Source organism: Callospermophilus lateralis, chromosome 5 (genome assembly GCF_048772815.1).
Source record: "Callospermophilus lateralis isolate mCalLat2 chromosome 5, mCalLat2.hap1, whole genome shotgun sequence".
NCBI lineage: Eukaryota > Metazoa > Chordata > Mammalia > Rodentia > Sciuridae > Callospermophilus > Callospermophilus lateralis.
In genome coordinates, this window is record NC_135309.1 from 72,112,380 (window position 1) to 72,133,449 (window position 21,070).

A 21,070-nucleotide genomic window follows, 5' to 3' on the forward strand; every position below is an offset into this window, starting at 1 on the left:
TTAATTTTTAAGTATAATATACCTTCATAAAAGTGCGCAAGTGGTAACTGTACTACTCAGTGAATTTTAAGGACGTGGATACACTCTTATCAATAGAATGAGATTAAAAACAAAATGCTACCCAAACCCAGGCACTCCTCTCCTACCACAGTCTGATTACTAACTTTCACCCAACATAAGTATTATCCTGACTTTTATTGTGATTGATTTCTTTGGATTTTTTGGTACTTTTATATATATTATTGCTCTCGCATCTGTCTTCTTTATTCAAAAATTTTACAAAATTTTGTAAAATTGATCTGTGTGGCATGCCATTTTGATTTGTTTTATTCTCATTGCTTTGTTCTTGTCTAATGTATAATATACCATGATATTTTATGCCGCAGTCCGGCTGCAGCAAAATAACTGGAGGGTGACGAATAACTTGTGTACGTTGATGCAGCAGGAATAGGAGCCGTTTATTGTAGAATAAGAGCGGTATTTAAACATTTTACACAGCTTATCTAATTAGCATAAAATAGATACAGCAGTCAACCAATAAGGAATCTCCACACTTAAGGGCTCGCTTTTGTTACTTCACAAACCACTCCCTCTGGCATTTTGCCAGGCGCCATCCAGACTTGTTTACAGACTCTAACATTTTTCTGGCAAAATAACAGGTGCCAATCTGACTTGTTTACAGACCTTAACAATTTTATACTCTTCAGCTCGTGAATATTAATGTTTTTCTAGTTTTGAACCTTTTTTCAGTAGTATTGTTATGAACATTCTTGTAGATCTTCTGGTGGCCATGTGTTTATGCTGATTATATTTGTGTGAGTTGGACTCCTGTGTATTAAGATGAACACACACACACACACACACACACACACACACACACACACATATATATATATATATATATATATATATATATATATATATATTTAGTTTTAGGAAATACTGTGAAGCATTTTTCAAAAGTAATTTTTCCAGTACCAATAAAGTATGAAAGTTCCAGTTGTTCCATATTTTTGTCAACATTTGATATTGTCTTTTCAATTCTAATCACTCTAGTGAGTGTATGATGATATTATATTTTAATTTCAATTTGTATCTTCCTGGTAGTTAACAAAATTATTTACATTTTCACTAGTTTATTTACCAATAGGACATACTCTTATTAAGTACTTGTTCAAGTCTTTCTTCATCTTTCTTATTGGGGCATTTGCTTGTTTGCTCATTTTTGTTGTTGTTGGAAGTATCTTATATATTGTGAATATTGGTCCTTTTTCATATAATTCATTAAAAATATCTTCTCCCACTATTTTGTATTTTAATTTCTCTTATAGTACTATTGATCAACAACTTTCCTTAATTTAGTATAATTTGTAAATACTTTTCAGTTTGATTAGCATTTTGAGGTTCTATTTAAGTATTTACATACACAAAGTTTATAAATATATTCTCATATATTTTGAAAGATTAATTACTATACTTTACCCATCTAAAGCTGTACCCAAACCAAAGTTAATTTTTTCAAATAAATATGGTTAGAGCCAAAATTTTTCCAAATGCTTTAATACCATCTATTGAAAAGATGATCCATTCCTCATTATTTCTGAAGTGTCATCATTGGCATTAATCAGGTGATCTTTCTAAGGCCTGCTCCCAAGTTTTCAATTTTTCTGTTTATTTATCCTGCAATATCACATTGCCTTAATTCATATAGTTTTGTCATGGTTTTTATTGTTTGAGAGTAAGGCTTCCACTTTTGAAATAATAGACTATTGTAAAGAAAGTTTTATTCACAGAAAAAAATGATGATAGGGTGCAGAGAATACCCCATGTTGGCTGAAAATTGTTTACAAAATCTACTTCAAAAAAAAATGCCTGAAGGGTTAAGAGTGATATTTTTCTCCTGATAATGGTAATTGAGGTTTTCCTCTGTTTACTTAATTAATCTGAGAGTTTGAATTTTATTAATAATTATGAAGAACCTACTTTAAGTATTACCAATTTGCTCTGTTGTATCTTTGTCATCTATTTTATTCATTTCTGCTTGTAAATGTGTTGCTACCTTCATTTTTCACATTTGAATTGCTGTTCCTCTTCTAGTTTCTTGTGATCAAAACTTCCATTATTGATTTCTTCTTTAATATGTGCATTTAAAGCTTTAAATTTCCAAGTTTTGTTTTGATATGTCATTTCTTTAATTTTATTACCCAGTTCAAACTGTTTGGAAATATCTGTTGTGATTTCTTCTTTGAATCATGGGTTTTGTCATTTAATTTTGAAGCATTTGGAGATTTCTTGTAATATTTTAATTTCTGACTTATTCTGCTACAGTCAAAAAAGCATGCTGAGTCACTTCAGTTCCTTTTATTAAATATGAGGCTTGTTTTATGATCTAGAATGTAGACAATTTTCATATTTCATATGCCTGTAGGAAGAAAATATGTTTTAGTGTGTTATGTATATCAATATATTTGAATATGTGTGTGTTGTTCAGCACTTCAGTGTTCATATGTGTGTTTCTATTTTGTCTTCTTATTCTGTTAAGAATGGAGAGAGTGATTTGAAGTCTCCTGATATGGTTATGGTTTGTCTACTTGTGTTTGTATTCTTACATCTTGATTTTTTATATTTTGTAGTCACCCTAAAGAGAAATATTCAATTTGGGGCTTCACATATTTCTGATATATTTCTTTGCCTTTTTATTATTATGAAACAGCTGTATTCAACACTAGCAATGAATCTTTTTGCTGGGAGCCATCAGCCAAGTAGGTATGACAATTTCCTTGCCAGCGTACCCCCATGTTTCTTTAGTGGAAGGACTCATGGAAATAGGACATTTTGCAGTGACATTGCATGTAAGGTGACCTTGCTCAAGGACCAGGGCGGATCTGTGTTTAGGGTGTTCCCGGTTTAGCATAATACGAGATTAGGGCGTTCCCCGTTTAGAATAGGGCGTATCCTGCTGCCTGAGTTCCTCTTGAATTCTTAGGGTCAGAAAGTATATTTGGGAGACAGAAGCCCAGTGGAGTGGTGGATTTGGGCAGAGAACGTGGATTTCCCCAGAACGTGTTTGTAGAAGGCCGGTGTGAGATCAGGAATAAAGAATTGCTGTTTGAATCTACAAGCTGTGAGTGGCTCATAATTTGTGCCCAGCCAGACTGCGGCATCTGGTGGCTCCTATGCGGAATGCCTGAAGCTTGGGGGTAAGTGAAATTGCTTGCCCCTGAGGGAAGGCGAGAGAATGGGTGACCATTTCAAAAAACAATGTGTTCTTCTTTTGATTTATTTTGTTTTTCTTTCAAGCTGCCTATCCCTATAAATTTCTCAGGCAAACTGAAAAAAATGGTTGACTAAAGGTTTGAAGTTTGTCAGCCCTGAGGAAGAGAAAATTGATACGATTTTTTATTCCGTTTTTGTTTCATTCAGTTTCGGTTTTGTTTTGTGTTATCTTATTGGGTTGCGTTATCTTTATAGTAGATTAAAACAAACTGAAAAGATGTTAAGTAAATTGTTAGAGGTTCAGAACATGGAGAAAGACATTTTAGATCAAGCAAAAGAGAAGGCCTCTCGAGCTAGTCAGACAGAGGAAGAAAATTTAAAGGAAAAGGGGTTGTTAGGAAAAAGGCCACAACAGGAGGCTGTTACTAACTCCGTTTTATCACAAGAGAGCGTAATTCAACCAACAGCCCCACCGATAGAGACAGCTGAGTGGCCCTCAAACCCCGTAGTTGATAAATGGGATCCTGAGACAGGACCTCAAAGATTAGCATGCCCTGTACTTGAACAGGTAGGAGGGCAGCGAATTCACCATGCTTTAAATTTTAAAACAGTGAAGCAGTTAAAGGAGGCTGTAACAACCTATGGTCCCCAAGCTCCCTTCACGGTAAGCATGGTCGAGTCCATTACTAACTTGGACATGATGCCAGCAGATTGGGCTAGCATGTGTAAATCTGTCCTAAATGGAGGACAATATTTGTTATGGAAGGTTGCCAATGAGGAATTTTGTGCAGAGACAGCTAGGCGAAATGCAGCAGCCGGTTACCCTCAAAGAAATCTAGAAATGTTGTTAGGGAAAGGACCTTATGAGGGTCAGCGGCAACAAATTGAATATGATCCTGCTATATATGCACAAATTGCTGCAGACGCACTTAGGGCATGGAAGACTTTACAAGGACATGGAGATTTACAAGGTCAGCTATCTAAGGTAATACAGAGAGCTAATGAACCTTACGCTGACTTTGTAGATAGGCTAATTCAAACGGCTGCCAAAATTTTGGGGGATACGGAACAAGCAATGCCATTAATAAAACAACTGGCTTATGACCAAGCAAATTGTTGCTGCAGAGAGGTTATTAGACCATGGAGACTTGAAGATTTAAACACATATATTAAATTATGTAGAGATATTAATGAACAAGGGCAAGTCTTGGCAGCTGCAGTACAACAGGCTTTAGATGCCAGGCCAAAAACATGCTATACTTGTGAACAAACAGGACATTTTAAAAGGAGTTGCCCCATAGGAAGAGGGTTTAACAAAACCAGGTATCAAAGAAATAGAATACTGGGTATTTGCCCACAATGCCGTAGAGGGAGACATTGGGCTAATGAATGCCGTTCTCAAACCACCATAGAGGGTACTCCCTTATCAAAAAACGGACAAGGACCAGGTATTTACACACGATATCATGGAGAAAGGCATCAGGCTCCATTGCCAAAAAACAGACAAGGGGGCCCAATGCTCCGGGGCCCACAACCACAAATATACGGGGCAATGGAGGAACCCAGCAACACCATCAGGGTAGTGCCCAGGACACATTGTCCATTAAATCCCTCATCAGACAAACCCGAGGGAGCGCAGGGTTGGACATCTGTGCCTCTGCCAGAGCAGTACTAACTCCAGAGATGGGAGTTCAAATCATTCCCACAGGAATAAAAGGACCTCTTCCCCAAGGGACAGTAGGCTTATTATTGGGACGTAGTTCATCTACATTAAAAGGACTTATTATAAGTCCTGGGGTAATTGATCCCGATTATGTAGGTGAAATAAAAATTATAGCTAGTTCTCCAAGAGGTATATCAGTAATTACACCTGGAGATGGAATAGCACAGTTGTTAATAATACCCAGCCTACATAATAAATTTCCTAGTCATAGTGTAAAAAGAGGTTCCAGGGGATTAGGCTCCACAGGTGTAGATTGGGCTATGTTGTCTTTAAATTTAGATTCTCACCCAATGCTAAAACTAAATATTCAAGGACACGATTTTAATGGTCTACTGGACACAGGTGCTGACCTTTGCATCATATCTAGTCAGGAATGGCCAAAACATTGGCCATTACAACAAGCCACTCAAACGCTTCGAGGCCTAGGAGTGGCGACTAATCCCCATAGAAGTGCAATGGTATTAGATTGGAAGGATCCTGAAGGATGTGAAGGAACTATACAGCCATATGTATTGGATCATCTTCCTATAAATTTATGGGGACGAGATGTCCTAGATCAATTAGGTTTGACGTTAACAAATAACATCAATCATAATGCGCCCACTACTAGGGCTAGACAAGGTTTTAGGAAAAAAAAAAGATTAGGAAAACAAGGACAAGATATAGCAGCACCAATTCAAATAGATCAAGGAACAGACAGACATGGGTTGGATTTTCAGAAAGGGCCACTGAGACAATAAAAATTACTTGGAAATCAGAAAGACCAGTGTGGGTTCCTCAGTGGCCCCTGACTAAAGAAGATACAAGTAGCCCATGATCTGGTCAAACAACAATTAGCGGAAGGACATATACAACCTTCCATATCTCCCCATAATACTCCCATTTTTGTCATTAAAAAGAAATCTGGTAAATGGAAATTATTGCAAGATTTAAGAGCCATTAATAATGAGATGGTTATTATGGGACCTGCTCAATCAGGGATTCCTCAATTGTCTGCTTTGCCAAAAACCTGACATGTTTTAGAAATGTTTTTTTTTTTTCAATTCCAATTCATCCCGAGGATAGTCCACGTTTTGCATTTACTATCCCTGCATTAAATCATGAAGGTCCTGATCAGAGATATGAATGGAAAGTACTCCCTCAAGGGATGGCTAACAGTCCAGCTATGTGTCAAATATATGTTAACAAAGCAATCCAGCCACTTAGAAATCAAAATCCTGAACTACAAATATTTCACTATATGGATGATGTATTATTGGCACATAAAGATAAAAATATATTGCTGGAATGTTATGCCACACTTACAAACTTATTAAAAAATTATAATCTAGAGATAGCAATAGATAAAGTACAATTAAATTTTCCAATTAATTATTTAGGAGTTCTATTATCCTCAACCATGATCCGTCCACCAAAAATTCAAATACGAGTAGATCAACTCAAATCATTTAACGACTTTCAAAAGTTATTGGGAGACATAAATCGGATAAGGCCTTATCTAGGCATACCAACAGGAGAGTTGGGACCTTTATTTGATGTTCTAAAAGGTCCATCAGATCCAAACTCACCTCGCATGTTAACTCCTAAAGCAAGAAAGGCATTGAAAATTATTGAAACATATATGGAAAATATACATTTGGATAGAATTGATATAAGTTTGCCTTTATTATTTATTGTACTACCAACAAAAAATATTCCTACAGGAGTATTTTGGCAAGACGGTCCATTATTGTGGATACATTTATCTTATTCTCCTAACACTATTCTTACTAGGTATCCTGAGGCTGTAGGACAATTAATACTCAAAGGAATAAAAGCAGCGAAGGGAGTGTTTGGAATTTCTCCCAATAAAATTATTACTCCATATACTATGGATCAAATTGATGAGTTAGCTAATGAGTTAAATACTTGGGCAATAATCATGTGTAAATCTAATGTTTCATTTGATAATCACTTACCATCTAATCCTTTGTTGTCTTTTTGGTCTAAGCATCCTGTAGTTTTTCCAAAAATGATAAGAAAAACCCCTATCATGAATGCTCCAAATATATTCACTGGGTCAAATAATGGTACAGCAGCAGTAGTTACCCCTGATCAAACTTTTACATTTTTAGTACCCAATCAGTTCAAAAGGTAGAGCTTAATGCAGTTTTACAAGCCTTTTTGATGTTTAAAGATTCTGTATTTAATTTATTTTCTGATAGTCAGTATATAGTTAATGCTATAGTATCTCTTGAAGATGCTGGTAGGATTTCCCCTTCTTCTACTGTTTTCTCTTTGTTTTCCACGATACAAAGTCTAATTTGGGACAGAAAAGATCCATTCTTTATAGGACATATTAGGGCACATACAGGATTGCCTGCAGCCCTTAGTTTGGGCAATGATTTAGCAGATAAAACTACACATGACATACATATTTTCTCTACACTAGAAGAAGCTACGAATTTTTATTAAAAAATCCATGTTAATGCTAATACTTTACAAAAGCGTTTTAAAATAACTAAGGAACAAGCCAGACATATAATAAAACAATGTCAAAATTGTGTGACCTTTTTACCACAAGTTAATCTTGGAGTCAATCCTAGAGGACTGATACCTAACCATATTTGGCAGATGGATGTCACACACTTGTCAAAATTTGGAAAATTAAAATATTTACATGTTACAGTTGATACCTCTTCCAGATTTTTGATGGGCTCCCTTCATGCCGGAGAAAAAACTAAAGATGTTATAGCTCATTGCTTACAAAATTTTGCCACTTTGGGCGTTCCTAAACAGTTAAAAACTGATAACGGTCCTGGCTATACCTCTACCTCTTTTAAACAATTTTGCTCATCATTTGGTATTACTCATATAACAGGAATCCCATACAATCCACAGGGACAAGGCATAGTTGAAAGAGCTCATCAAACTATTAAAACGTACTTATTAATGCAAAAAGAGGGAATTGGAAGGGGGTATATATCCCCCAAAGATAAACTTAAAATAACGCTTTTTACTCTAAACTTTTAAAATTTGGATTCATCAGGACTTAGTGCTGCGGAAAGGAATATGTATCCAAAAAATGTACATAAGCCTAAAGTACTTTGGAAAGATATTCTAACAGGACAATGGTAAGGTCCTGACCCAGTGATTGTCTGGAGTCAGGGCTCTGTTTGTGTGTTTCCACAGGGAGAACAGCAGCCGATTTGGATTCCAGAAAGACTAACTAAAACGATTTCTACAGATCAAAAAGAAGATGATTTGACTCAAATCCATAACAGCTGATATCCAGAACTCCAGCTTGGCCATTCTTACATCTGTGACAGTGATTAACCAGGATGCTTTTTTCAATATCTATTTTATTATTGCATTTTTCCACATCATAAGGGTTCTATTTTATTTTTTGAGCTCATACACACCTAGGTTAATGTTTTTTTGATCAGTTTTATTTTTTGACTGTGGAGTTTTTAAACATTGCAATGGAGATTTCACCTAGGTAAAGCTACAAGGCCTTTATTATTGTCTTATGTGTTGTACTTTTGTGTTTTGTGTTGTATGTCTGTGTGTGCGTATGTCCATATTTCATATATGAGGAGCGCTCATGAAAAATGGATCCAAATTATTATTTTTTTTATTCACGTGATTTAAATGGCTTAATTTAAATTAGGTAAACAGCTGTTAAGGATTGTTTTTAAAGGTGGTTAACAGATCTGTTTGTTTACTAATTTAAATCAGGTAAACAGCTGTTAAGGATTGTTTTTAAAGGAGGTTAACAAATCTGTTTGTTTACTTTCACCTTTCCTTTTCATTATATTTAATAATTCTTTTCAGGATAATGTCTCTTTAGCATCATTGCCAGAATTCCTATCTTCATCCCAGTGCCAGTGAAGACAAAGATAAAACCAAACTACAGCTTCTATGATAGCTATCACAGTAAACTGATGCATCAATGAATATAACTCAACAAGTAATGCTCAATCAAGGAGTCAACTTACTTTGAGAGGAAATGGACTTTGGGAGGAGATGGACATATTGATAGATTCCTCCACTTTGAACTGCTTACAGAACTTGCCTAGACTATGTAACTATCGTTTGGTACAGCAAATTGTGGTAATGCTGGCATATCTTTGCTGATAGTGTCACCAGTGATGCAATTTTTATTTCCTTGCCAGTGCACCCCATGTTAATTGTGGTAGTGCTGGCATTTCTTTGCTGATGGTGTCACCAGTGATGCAATTTTTCCAAAGGAGCTCTCAATTGGCTTGGTGTTGTGGCATTTCTGTATCCTCCTCCCTTCTGCTAGTGATGGTCTAAAATTTGGGGGCCAATGGCTATATGCTGGACTGGTAGTCAGTGACGGGTATGATCCAATTGCAGTGGTATCAACCTAAGACAGGAGGCTGACGCCTAAAGGTCAGTTTTCCGATGACGGGTAAGAACCATATGTTGAATTGGACAACCTACCAGGCACGGTCCTTAAGCCACATTAACCTCACTCCCCCACTGGCACCAAGGCCAAATTTGGGGGTCAACAGAGGTGAAGCAAAGAACCTCACCCCCCCACTGGTGCATAGACCTATCCACAAGTATGGCTGTATGCTGGACCGGTAGTCAGTGACGGGTATGATCCAGTTGCAGTGGTATCAACCTAAGACAGGAGGCTGACGCCTAAAGGTCAGTTTTCCGATGACGGGTAAGAACCATATGTTGAATTGGACAGCCCACCAGGCACGGTCCTTAAGCCACATTACTTGCTGTTTAATTAATCAGAAGGGGGGAGATGCTGGGAGCCATCAGCCAAGTAGGTATGACAATTTCCTTGCCAGCGTACCCCCATGTTTCTTTAGTGGAAGGACTCATGGAAATAGGACATTTTGCAGCGACATTGCATGTAAGGTGACCTTGCTCAAGGACCAGGGTGGATCCGTGTTTAGGGTGTTCCCGGTTTAGCATAATACGAGATTAGGGCGTTCCCCGTTTAGAATAGGGCGTATCCTGCTGCCTGAGTTCCTCTTGAGTTCTTAGGATCAGACAGTATATTTGGGAGACAGAAGCCCAGTGGAGTGGTGGATTTGGGCAGAACGTGGATTTCCCCAGAACGTGTTTGTAGAAGGCCGGTGTGAGATCAGGAATAAAGAATTGCTGTTTGAATCTACAAGCTGTGAGTGGCTCGTGATTTGTGCCCAGCCAGACTGCGGCATCTTTTCTTAAAGTCTCAGTGCTTGTGTACTTATATTTTAATATTTTAATGGAGACCTACTGTACAGTACCTTCACTTCTTTAATTGGGGTATGTTAATTTTATATTATTTATCCAAAACCCATTCTGAGATCCTGATCCAAAGGGCTTTGGATAGCTGCCAGTAAATTATTTTAATTTCATCTTAAAGTTAGCAAGTGCTGTTATGAAATAATCAATCTAATGCTAAATAAAGACTTTAGAATGCTCAAAAGAGTCTCCTTTGACTTATGTGAATATAGCTACACTAAATTCATTTTGGCCAGTGTTTGCATTAAAACCTCCTCCCATTTTTTAATTGGTTCCTTTTAGTTATACATGAGATTAGAATCCATTTTGACATAATTATAAAAGCCTGGACTATATCTTGTAATTCAGTCCCACTAATTCCCCCTCCCTTCCCCTCTCCCACCCCTGCTCCCTTTCCTGTATTCTACTGATCTTTCTGCAACTTATCCATAGTTTTTTTTAATTAATTTCTTCTGGATGTACATGATGTTGAGATTTGCTGTGCCTTGTCCCATTTTTTTAACTTTCAATCTTTTTTTTCTCTCTCTCTCACACATACAAATTTATTTAATAGCATATATTTGAGTTTTCTTTAGTCTGACAATTATGATATTTAGTTGAATTACTTAATCCAAGTATAAATAATATAATGTATAATATCATTTAATCTATACTTAAAATCTAATTATTTTTCCACTACCCCTAAGGTTTTGTTCTTTGGATTATTGAAATACTCGTTATCTTTTAAAAATTTCCTTCACTTCTTTTCTTGGTTAATTTTTTTTTACAGGGTACATCTCTTATCTACAAGAACCTACCACAAATTGTTTCTACATTCATGAGATAATACTTGGAACCTTAGAAATCTCTAATTCTAAACTTGTAAATTGGTGTTATTGTTATTATAAATTTAAAAGTCATATATTTTAAATGCTTTAAGAAACTACTATGATTGCCTACTATAATCAACATTACATCAATACTCACTTATATTTACCCTTCCTTTCTCTTTTTTTTCTTCCTTTAATTCTGTGATCTATTTAGGACTCTTTTCCTTTTGCAGATTAAATTTTATCTGTACTATGCAGTATTTCTTTTAGTGAAGATGTTACTGATTAATTCTCTCAGTTTTTGTTTGTTTGAAACCAAAACATATTAGAATATCCTTTTGATGGTTATGTTTACTGGTAATAGAATTCTAGTCTGGTAATAATTTTCTTCCAGGTCTTCAAGACATTAATCCATTGCCTTTCTGTTTCATTGATTTATGTTAAAAAGGTCTCCATTTTACTTATGCATCTTTAAAAGTAATAGATTACTTTTATATGGTTGCTTTAAATATTTTTTAGTTTGTCTTGAGCAAATTTCCTACAATATGCCTAGTTGTGCTTTGTTTTTTATTAATCCTAATACATAAATAAATAAATGTGAAGGGTGACCACTTTTCTCAATCTTGTCATTATCTGTTTAAATATTGTTTATTACCCACTTTTGTGCTCTCTTATCCTAGGATTCCAATAAGTATGTTTGAGTTTTTCCTTATATTCCAAATTCAAGTAATGTCCTTTCTATATTTTTCATTACTTTTTGTTTGAATTCATATGTTTCATATTGACCTATCTTGCATGCACTGATACTGTATTACTCAATGTCAATGACATTAAACTATTTAGCTTTATAGCAGGCATTATATCTTTCAATTGTAGAATTAATTTCCATTTTACATTTTCAATTGTTGGGTGAAATTATCTTTATATCTATTTTCTCTATTGTTCCTTATTTTTAGCACATTAGCCATACTTGTTTTAATTGTTTATCAACTAATTATAATATCTATATTATCCCTGCATTGGAGGGGTTATGTTTTTGCTCTATTTTATCCAGTTGTGTGTTTATGTGTGTCCAAGTATACATAAACAGGCACATGCATCTACTAATTTTATACTGAACTTTGGATATTTATGTGAAGAAAACTGTTCAGAATCAAGATGATATTATCTTCCTCCAGGAAGAGGCCACTTTTTCTTCTGGGAGATTGACAGAACCAATCCAAACAAACTGTCTTAATCAAAACAGGCATGGGTTCAATCAAGATTCTTTGAAGTGGCCTGGAATTGTAGCTCAGTGGTAGAGTGCTTATCTTTCATGCATGAGACACTGGGTTCAATCCTCAGCACCACATAAAAATAAATAAATAAAAATAAAGTATTATCTCCATCTACAGCTAAATTTTTTTAAAAAAGATTCTTTGAAGTCTTGATAAACATCTAGCCCTTCAGAATTTTCAGTGGAGAATTTAGTATATCCTCTATAGTCTCTTTCTATGTAAATCCCAAACTCTAACCTTCCTATAGCAAGAAAAACTTTACTCTGATTTTGAAGAATTTTCCACTTAAGTTTTTAGTGTCCCCTAAGCTGCTCTGGGCTTGACAAGTTCCCTGAGAGGAAGCTGATCCTGAGCTTGAATACTCCAGTCTTCCAAAGGCTATTGAAGTTACTGTGTTCCCAACAAAAAGGCTATTGTTAGTTTTCAGATTTACCCAATTTCTTGGGAGGGAAATTGATTGTAGGATTTAGTTCTCCTCCCCAGGGATATTCCTTCTCAAAAAATCATAGCTCATTCAGGCCTTATTGTATCATCTGTTGCTATAATAAATGATTTTTTAATCATGGTCAGTTTTGATGTTTTTTTTATGCTTCCAAATAGTACATCTAATCTGGAAGCAGAACCAGTAAATACATTCATGTTTTAACCTCACACTTTAAAAATATTTTTGTAACTTTTTATCATAAAAGAAGAGGGGATCTTAAATTTGTATGGGTCACACTGACTTCAGTTGAATTTCTGCCCTCCAAATAGCACATGTTAAACTCAATAAAGACAACAGCCTAAAAACAACAGAGAAGAAATTATAAAAGATGCATTTGTAAGAAACAATGGAGAAAAAAAAGCATACTGAAATGGGTGTCATTGTCAAGATATTAGCCTCCATTCTCTATCTTAGTTTTGTAACAGTAAAATTAGTATATTTTCATATGCCATGCATGTTGTGGATATTATTTGAATCATAGTCACTACTAAATCCTAGTGACTGAATTTCATACTGTTGATCTTTTCTACATTCTGGTGTTGTCCTCTATCAAATAAGGAATGGTTCAAACTTTATAAATACACACAGGAATGAAGTGCATTCTGGAAGATCATTTGTCCAGTCTCCTTTGTGTGATCAGACAGATTGGACTTTTGAAATATAAACTTGAACTTTCATGATCTTAAAATATATTGGTGAAAACTTCAACCAGAAATATTACTTGTCATACATAAAAGTTATTCATTTAAATTGGTGATAATAAATAAGGAAAAAATTATTAAAGTTAACTACCATATTTATGTCTTATATATGTTTGTGTTTAATTCTGTTCTCATTTTTATCTCTTCCTCACTTCAACTTTTCACCTGAACAATGGCTAAAAACTATATTTCAAGAATGACTTAAATGCAGTAATTTCCCTTTCTTATTATATCCTCAGTGAAATTATTAATTCAGGGAAAAGTACAAGACCTTAATCTCCAATAAAATGATAGTTCTGATTTTAAAATATTAGATTATAAAATAAGATTTCTAACTGCTTATTTTCTGCCAGAAGCACAATGAGGTTGTCTTATATTCATATAAGTTTAACCAGTTGGGAATCACATAACTCACTAGGCTTATTGAGTAAAACTTAGAGCTATTATAATTCAGATAAATTCATTACTGTTCAAGCTACTCAAGGACAAAATAATACTTAGTTCATACAAATGCAAATTTGGTATCATTGGAAAAAATTAATTTGTCACATTAAAGAACAAAACTGAAGATAATTAAACATCAAAAAGAAGTCATTAGGTTGTGATAAAGACTGTTCACATCTACAAAGTGCAAAATCTATGATCAGCCAAAAAGAACTAAACAGGACAGCCAAAATGCAGAATTTTCCTGATTTTTGAAAAGGGGGGAGAAACTGCAGGAAAACCAAAGGAAACACACAGAGTAAATTCCACTTGGTCATATATTTATAAAGCAAAAGGACAAGGAGATATATGAGGCCCTCAAGAATCCTGAATTCTTTGGAGGAATTTAGGGCATAATTCAGACTCTGAGATTATTCTTTGAATATGATTATGTGAAGCAGTGATTTAACAGTTTTATGTAGTAAAGGGGAATGGCAAAAATTATATGTTTATCTTAAATAACAATCATTTAAAAATTTTAAATCTTAGTTATCTATGGAACACTTTCAATGTTTTAGGTAAGTAGCAACCAAATAAAATATCAATGTCTTGCATATGTGGTGCTCATAACAGGAAAAGGCCACACTTTTGTGTATTAATATTTTAATGAAATATAATGTTGACATGCAATATGAGAAAAACAAGTAGACTAGGTTTTTTGCTCATGGTACTAAGTGGGCTTAACCTAGTAGTATAGCAAACCATTCATTTTTTCAAGGCTAATACTGTAGTATTGAAAGATAATCTTACATGTTAAAGATGGGTACCACAAATACATGGAAATTCAAGATTTCATACAACCCTTTAAATGGGTCATAAAATTCATTAAGAATTTCATTAAAATAAAATGTTTTGTGTACCTGATTACCTTACAGTAATGAAAAATGAATCATTAAGATCAAATATGGAGAAAATATATACCTCCTATGCCTAAAAAATGCTAAGATTAATGCCAATAAAAGGAAAAAATTTAGAACTATCAAGAATATACATAGGTTTGGAATAGTGGTTAGAATATTTTACTAGCACTAGAATTACTAAAGACAAAGAAATTGCAATAGGTAGTTGCAAAATTAGTGAGAATGAAATACAACAATTAGCTGAATACAAAACTATTTCTGCAGTTGGAATTTTCCTTAACTTCTCTCCCAGCGTGCTCAACGAAGAGGTTTGGGAATATTGGCTTCAGGAATTTGAACTCACCAGACCCAGAGTCTCCAGCCAGACACACCTCATACTGGTAGCTCTGAGACAGTGTCCCGGTGCCGCTGACATCCACCAGGTGTCCAGGAAGGTGGCTCTCAGGCACAGAAAAGACACCCAGCGGCGCTGCCCTGCGCCTCCTGCACAGCCTCACAACCACGAACACCAGCACAGAGAAGAGGAAGAGAGACGACACAGAGGCCAAGGCAATGACCAAGTAGACAGTGAGCGAGTCCCACTGCGCGCGCTCGGGCGGCGCTTCCGGGAGCGGCAGGTAGGGCTGGGAGAAGCCATCCACCAGCAGCACGTGCAGCGTGACGCTGGCAGACAGCGGAGGCTCGCCATTGTCCTTGACCAGCACCACCAGCCTGTGCCTGGCCGCGTCGCGCTCGCTCAGCAACCTGGCGGTGCGCACCTCGCCATTGTGCGCCCACACGCCAAACAGCCCTGGCTCCGTGGCCTTGAGCAGCTGGTATGACAGCCAGGCGTTCTGGCCCGAGTCTCCATCCACCGCCACCACCTTGGTGACCAGGTAGCCCTGCTCTGCCGCCCTGGGTACCAGCTCGGTGCAGGGCGCAGAGGCGTTCTGCATTGGGTACAACACGAAGGGCGAGTTGTCATTGTCATCCAGCACCTCCACGCGCACCAGCGCCTGGCTGCTGAGCGCGGGCGAGCCTTGGTCTGTGGCGCCCACGTGGAACTCGAACACCTGCAGGGCCTCGAAGTCCAGCGCCCTCAGCGCGAACAGCTGCCCATTGTCTGCGTTGATGGAGACCAGCGAGGCGAGGGGCAGGTGCGGGTCCTGGGTTGGCAGCAGCGAGTAGGTGATCTGGGCGTTGGTGCCTGAGTCTCTGTCTGTGGCGCTGACACTGCCTATGTGCAGGGCGGGGCTGTTGTTCTCGCGCACCAACAGCGTGTATGACATTTGGGAGAAGGCAGGGGCGTTGTCATTGACGTCAGAGACGAGGATGGTTATGCTGTGCTCGGTTTTTAGCCTGGGTGTCCCCATGTCGGTGACTGTGATGGTGATGTTGTACTCTGCTCTGCTCTCTCTGTCCAGCGGGCTCTCTGTCACCAGGGTGTAAAAGTTCTTGAAAGTTGGTTTTAGAATGAAGGGCACATTATCTGGAATAGAGCAAGTCATCTTTCCATTGTCTCCAGAATCTCTATCTCGAACTCGGAAGATAGAAACCACGGTCTCAGGAGCATTTTCTGGGATACAGCTAGCGAGTGACGATATGGTAAGTTCTGGGGCATTGTCATTCACGTCCACCACCTCTATGAACACAGTGCCTTTTCCAGAAAGGCCTCCTCCATCTATAGCCTCAATTTCCACGTGATAAGATTTAATTTTTTCAAAATCCAATTTCTTCCTCAGTCGGATTTCCCCTGTGACTTCGTTTATTGAGAAAGTTTGTTTAATCTCATCAGATGGTTGGAACAAGCCATAGGAAACACTCCCAAAGTTTCCAGCATCTGCATCCCTAGCTAAGACGCTGAGGATTGGGGAATCTAAGGGGCTGTTCTCCAGGACCTGCACCTCATATGGGGTATGCACAAACTCGGGAGCATTGTCATTGACGTCCATGATCAGGATTCGAACTGTGACTGTGCCAGACCTAGGTGGAGAGCCACCGTCCAAAGCCATGAGGGTTAAGCTGAATTCAGGCTGCTCCTCTCTATCCAGGGCTTTGTCTTGTACCAGGTCTGGGTATTTCTTGCCCTCACTGTGATTTCGTGTAAGGATGTGAAAATGAGAATTGGGACTGATGGTGTATTTTTGAAGCCCATTGCTACCCACATCCAAATCCTGGGCTACTTTCAATGGAAATAGAGTCCCTGGCTGGCTGTTTTCTGGTATTTTCAAGAGCACTTCCCCATCAGTGAATGCTGGAGAGTGGTCATTTATGTCCTGGATCCATAATTCTCCCTGAAAAATTTGCACTGGCATTTCCAGCAAGACATGGAAATACAGTACACACTGTTCAATAGGGCCACACAGCTCTTCCCGGTCTAATGTCTCCCTGAGAAGCAAATCTCCAGTCTGAGGATCCAACAGCAAATGCTGTTTGTCATCATCAGACACAACTCGAGCAGACCGGGCAGCCAGTTCCCTAGTTTCCAGGCCCAGGTCCTTGGTCAGATGGGCTACAAAGGAGCGGTTCTCTGTTTCCTCCTGTATAAAATAACGAAGAGGCTCTGTGCGACCCTGAAACACGAACACCGTAAAAATAAAGACCATCACTTGCCTGTTTGGTTGAATTCTTTCCAGCTTCTCCATGTTGGAGTCAGATTGCTTACATCCAATCCCTTCACCAACCACAGAAAAACTTGAGACCTTCAGTTCTAATTTCTTGCGTGCAGGAATCCTTACAAAGTTGTTTGTAGTCTCAAATTGATTTAGAATATCTCTGCCCAAACCTCCTTGCAAGTCCGTATTTTTTGCAAAGCTTCTTACACGTTGATTTATTTAACATTACGTTTTACAATACGAAGAATCGCGAGCTTTTTTTAGGGCGCTTTTTGTATTCACATTCTTAGCCTGCAGCGCCACCCTGTGTCTTGATTGAGAAATATTCAAGTCAGAACACCTTAGGGAAGTTTCCAAATGAAATTCATTTTAAAAAAGTAAAGTTTTTTGTCATTCCTTTAAATTCTAAAATTGATAGTGTTTTGTTTTTTTCTCTAAAGCATGAACTAGGATAATTGTGAGCATAAAGCAATAGGATATTTGTGAGCATAAAGCAATAGGATTCCTCTCACATCAGTGTGGTTTCAAATAACTCCATTTCACCCTTTGTGTAATCTAGCCAGGGGAAATAAGTTCTTATAAAAATGGCAATTTAATTCATAATATTTATATCTGTTATTTCCAATAACCTGAGGACTGTGTGGTGATTTGAAGATTTAAGATGTTTTGTATCATATGATTCTAAAGAAGTTCTACTTTTTTCACACTGGCATGCAAATAGTAATACAGTTGAATAATAAGTATCTTGTACTGAGTCATTCACAGTATAAAATCACACTAAATCTAGAAATAAGGCAAATGGCATTAGAATACACACAATTAGTATCTAATTGTAATTGGAGATATGAACAACTTTGTGAAAAAAAGTACAGTAGATCAAACATCAGCCTTGCCTTAATGACATGGACATTATGGGTGAAATATATTTGTATTCAACTTTTCAGTTATCATTAGAACCTTTCAAATGCTTTACCTCTCTTTAGGGACAATTAATAGCAAAGAAAGATGCTTATCCATCTTTGAAATTGGAAGGAGAATGAATGCTCAATATTTATCTTGATATATTTAATCAGGTGAGAAAAATAAGAATTGCATATGTAATGAATTACCTATAACCTTAAATATTGGTGAAAATACCTATGAACAGATATTTTTAAACTTTGTTAAATTCTTTGTAAAGATCTAGTAAAATCAAGAAGGGAGGCCTAGAAGTATGGCCTAGCATATTATGTCATGAATTGTTCCCCCAAACTGTGAAACTTACCAGGAAAAAAGCTATTATACCTACCTGAAGGAGAAATTAATGATATAAAGAATAACCACCTAAAATATTACACCCCAGTCAGGTAAGGTGAATTATCCATTCTGAATGATTCTTATGACTATTTGTATAATTGGTTGTCAGACTAATCATAAAAATATAACTTAAGTAGCATCTTTAACACTTTTCTTGTGTTAAAGCAAGAACTTTGAAAATCATTGAAGATAAAAATCTTTTTGAAGAAATTTTAATACAAGTAGTTAAAGTTCAAAATATTAAACCCACATATTTAAGTTTTGAGTGGCCTATTTTTATTTGTTCTTTTTAGTTATACATGACATTAGGATTCATTTTGACATAGTTATAAAAGCGAAGATTATAATTTTCTCTAATTCAGTCCCCAGTGATTCCCCTTTCCCTCCTCTCCTCCATTCTTCTGTTATCTTTCTCTACTCTATTGATCTTTCTACTATAGTTTTTTTAAATTAGTGCTTTGTACATAAAGGTGAGATTCACTGTGGTGTATTCATATATGTACATAAGAAAATTAGATCAGAAACATTCCATCATTCTTCTTTTATCCTGTCCCTCCTTCTTCTACCTCAGTTTCCTTTCTCTACTTCGCCATTCTTCTATTTTGATGGAATTGCCTCCCACCACCATTTCTTTCTTCCATATTTCAGACTAGCTTTCACATTTCAGAGAAAAGATTTGACCTTTGACTTTCAGGATCTGCCTTTTTTCACTTAGCATGATGGTCTCCAGTTCCATCCCTTTACTGGCAAATACCTTAATTTCATTGAATAGTCTATTTTTTTAAAACAAGAGAGTGATTTTAAACTTCTTGATGGTTTATGGGTTGTTTTTTCTTAACTTGAATGGGAAAAGTAGAAAAAGATTAAGCATTAATTGTTGAGAGAAAGACAACTACATTAGTAAAACAAATTTATGAATGTGTGTTCACGTGAGTATATGTGTGGTTCGGGGGTCAAGCCCAGGGACTTGTGCTTGTGAGCACTCTGCCACTGAGCTATTCCTTGAGGTCCTAGGTATTAGATTTTAACTAGCATTATTAGTTCCTTAAATCATAGTTCTAATACTATTATTTTAAAACATTAAGCTAACTATAATAAATAATTTACATCAATGGTTTGAGAAATTTATTATAAAATATTATAGATAGAATTATCTTTTGGAATGTTCAGGTAAAGATAGATAAGATTAGATCCATCAGTGGCCATTTGAATGAAATAGCTATAAAGAAAACATTGGCACACATTGGTGAAAGCAAACTAAATTTTAATATTGGTTAACTTTCCCAGTGTAAATACATTTTTAAAATTGCACTCATGAAAATGCCAATGTAGGAAGGAGAAAATTGAACAGAGTTTGATTTGAGAAATTTGTGGTAGAATGTAAAACAATTTCTATTAATTTCTTCTGGAATATCTTAAATGAAAAGATAATATTCATATATTTAATTTATCAAAATATTCAAATATCTAATTTTGAACTTAGAATACTTCTTTAAAATCAGAAAGGTTGACTTCTTCAACTTTGCTTTTTTTTCCTCAAGATTGATTTGGCTATTCTGGGATGCTTCTTGAATTTTCATATGAACTTTAGAGTTGGTTTGCTAATTCTCCAGAAAAGGATTTTAATAGGGATTACATTGAATATGTAGAACAATTTTAGGAATACTTCCACTTCTTTTTCTTTCCTAAATGCCATGGATAGAACCTCCCATGTGATGTCAAACAGAAGCAGTGAGAGCAAAAATCGTTGTTTTGTTCCTACTCTGACGAGGGGAAATTTTTAATATTTCACTATTAAATATGAAGTTAGCTGTATGGCTTTTTCAGGTTGAAAAATTTTCATATTATTTATAATTTGTTCAGTGTTTTTATCATGAAACACTGTCTAGATTTTGTAAAATGCTTTTCTGCATTTATTGATATTGTTATGTGTTTTGTTCTTTATTTGGTAAGCAAGGTATACCATATTGATTGATTTTTGTGTGTTGAATCAACATACATTCCAGGGATAAATCCTACTTGACCATGATAAATAATCTTTTTATGTGTTACTGGAGTGATTTGCTAATATTTTGTTGAGTTTTACAACTATACTCGTAAGAGAAATTGGTATATAGTCTTATTTCCTTTTCTATTTTTTTTTTTCAACAGGTAGTTATGGTCTCATAGAAGGAGTTCATAAGTGGTACCTGCTCCTCTTTTTTGAATGAATTTGTCAAGTATTGCTGTTAATTTTTTTAAATGCTTGGTAGAGTTCATCAGTGATATCATCTGGTTCAGGGACTCTTTGTGTAAAGCTTTTGATTACTGACTTTATTTATTGTTACAGGCCTAATCAGGTTTTGTATTTCTTCCTGTAAGTTTTGGAAGTTTCTGT

The 21,070-nt window shown here is 36.2% G+C and overlaps 1 protein-coding gene across 1 annotated transcript; it reads right to left on the reverse strand.

Annotated features, from left to right (window-relative positions):
• Window positions 1–15,039: 15,039 nt before the first annotated feature.
• On the reverse strand, window positions 15,040–17,427 carry LOC143399816 (protocadherin beta-4-like). The gene has a single exon (XM_076856841.2). The coding sequence runs from the start codon at window positions 17,425–17,427 to the stop codon at window positions 15,040–15,042; it is 2,388 nt and encodes a 795-aa protein (XP_076712956.2).
• Window positions 17,428–21,070: the final 3,643 nt, after the last annotated feature.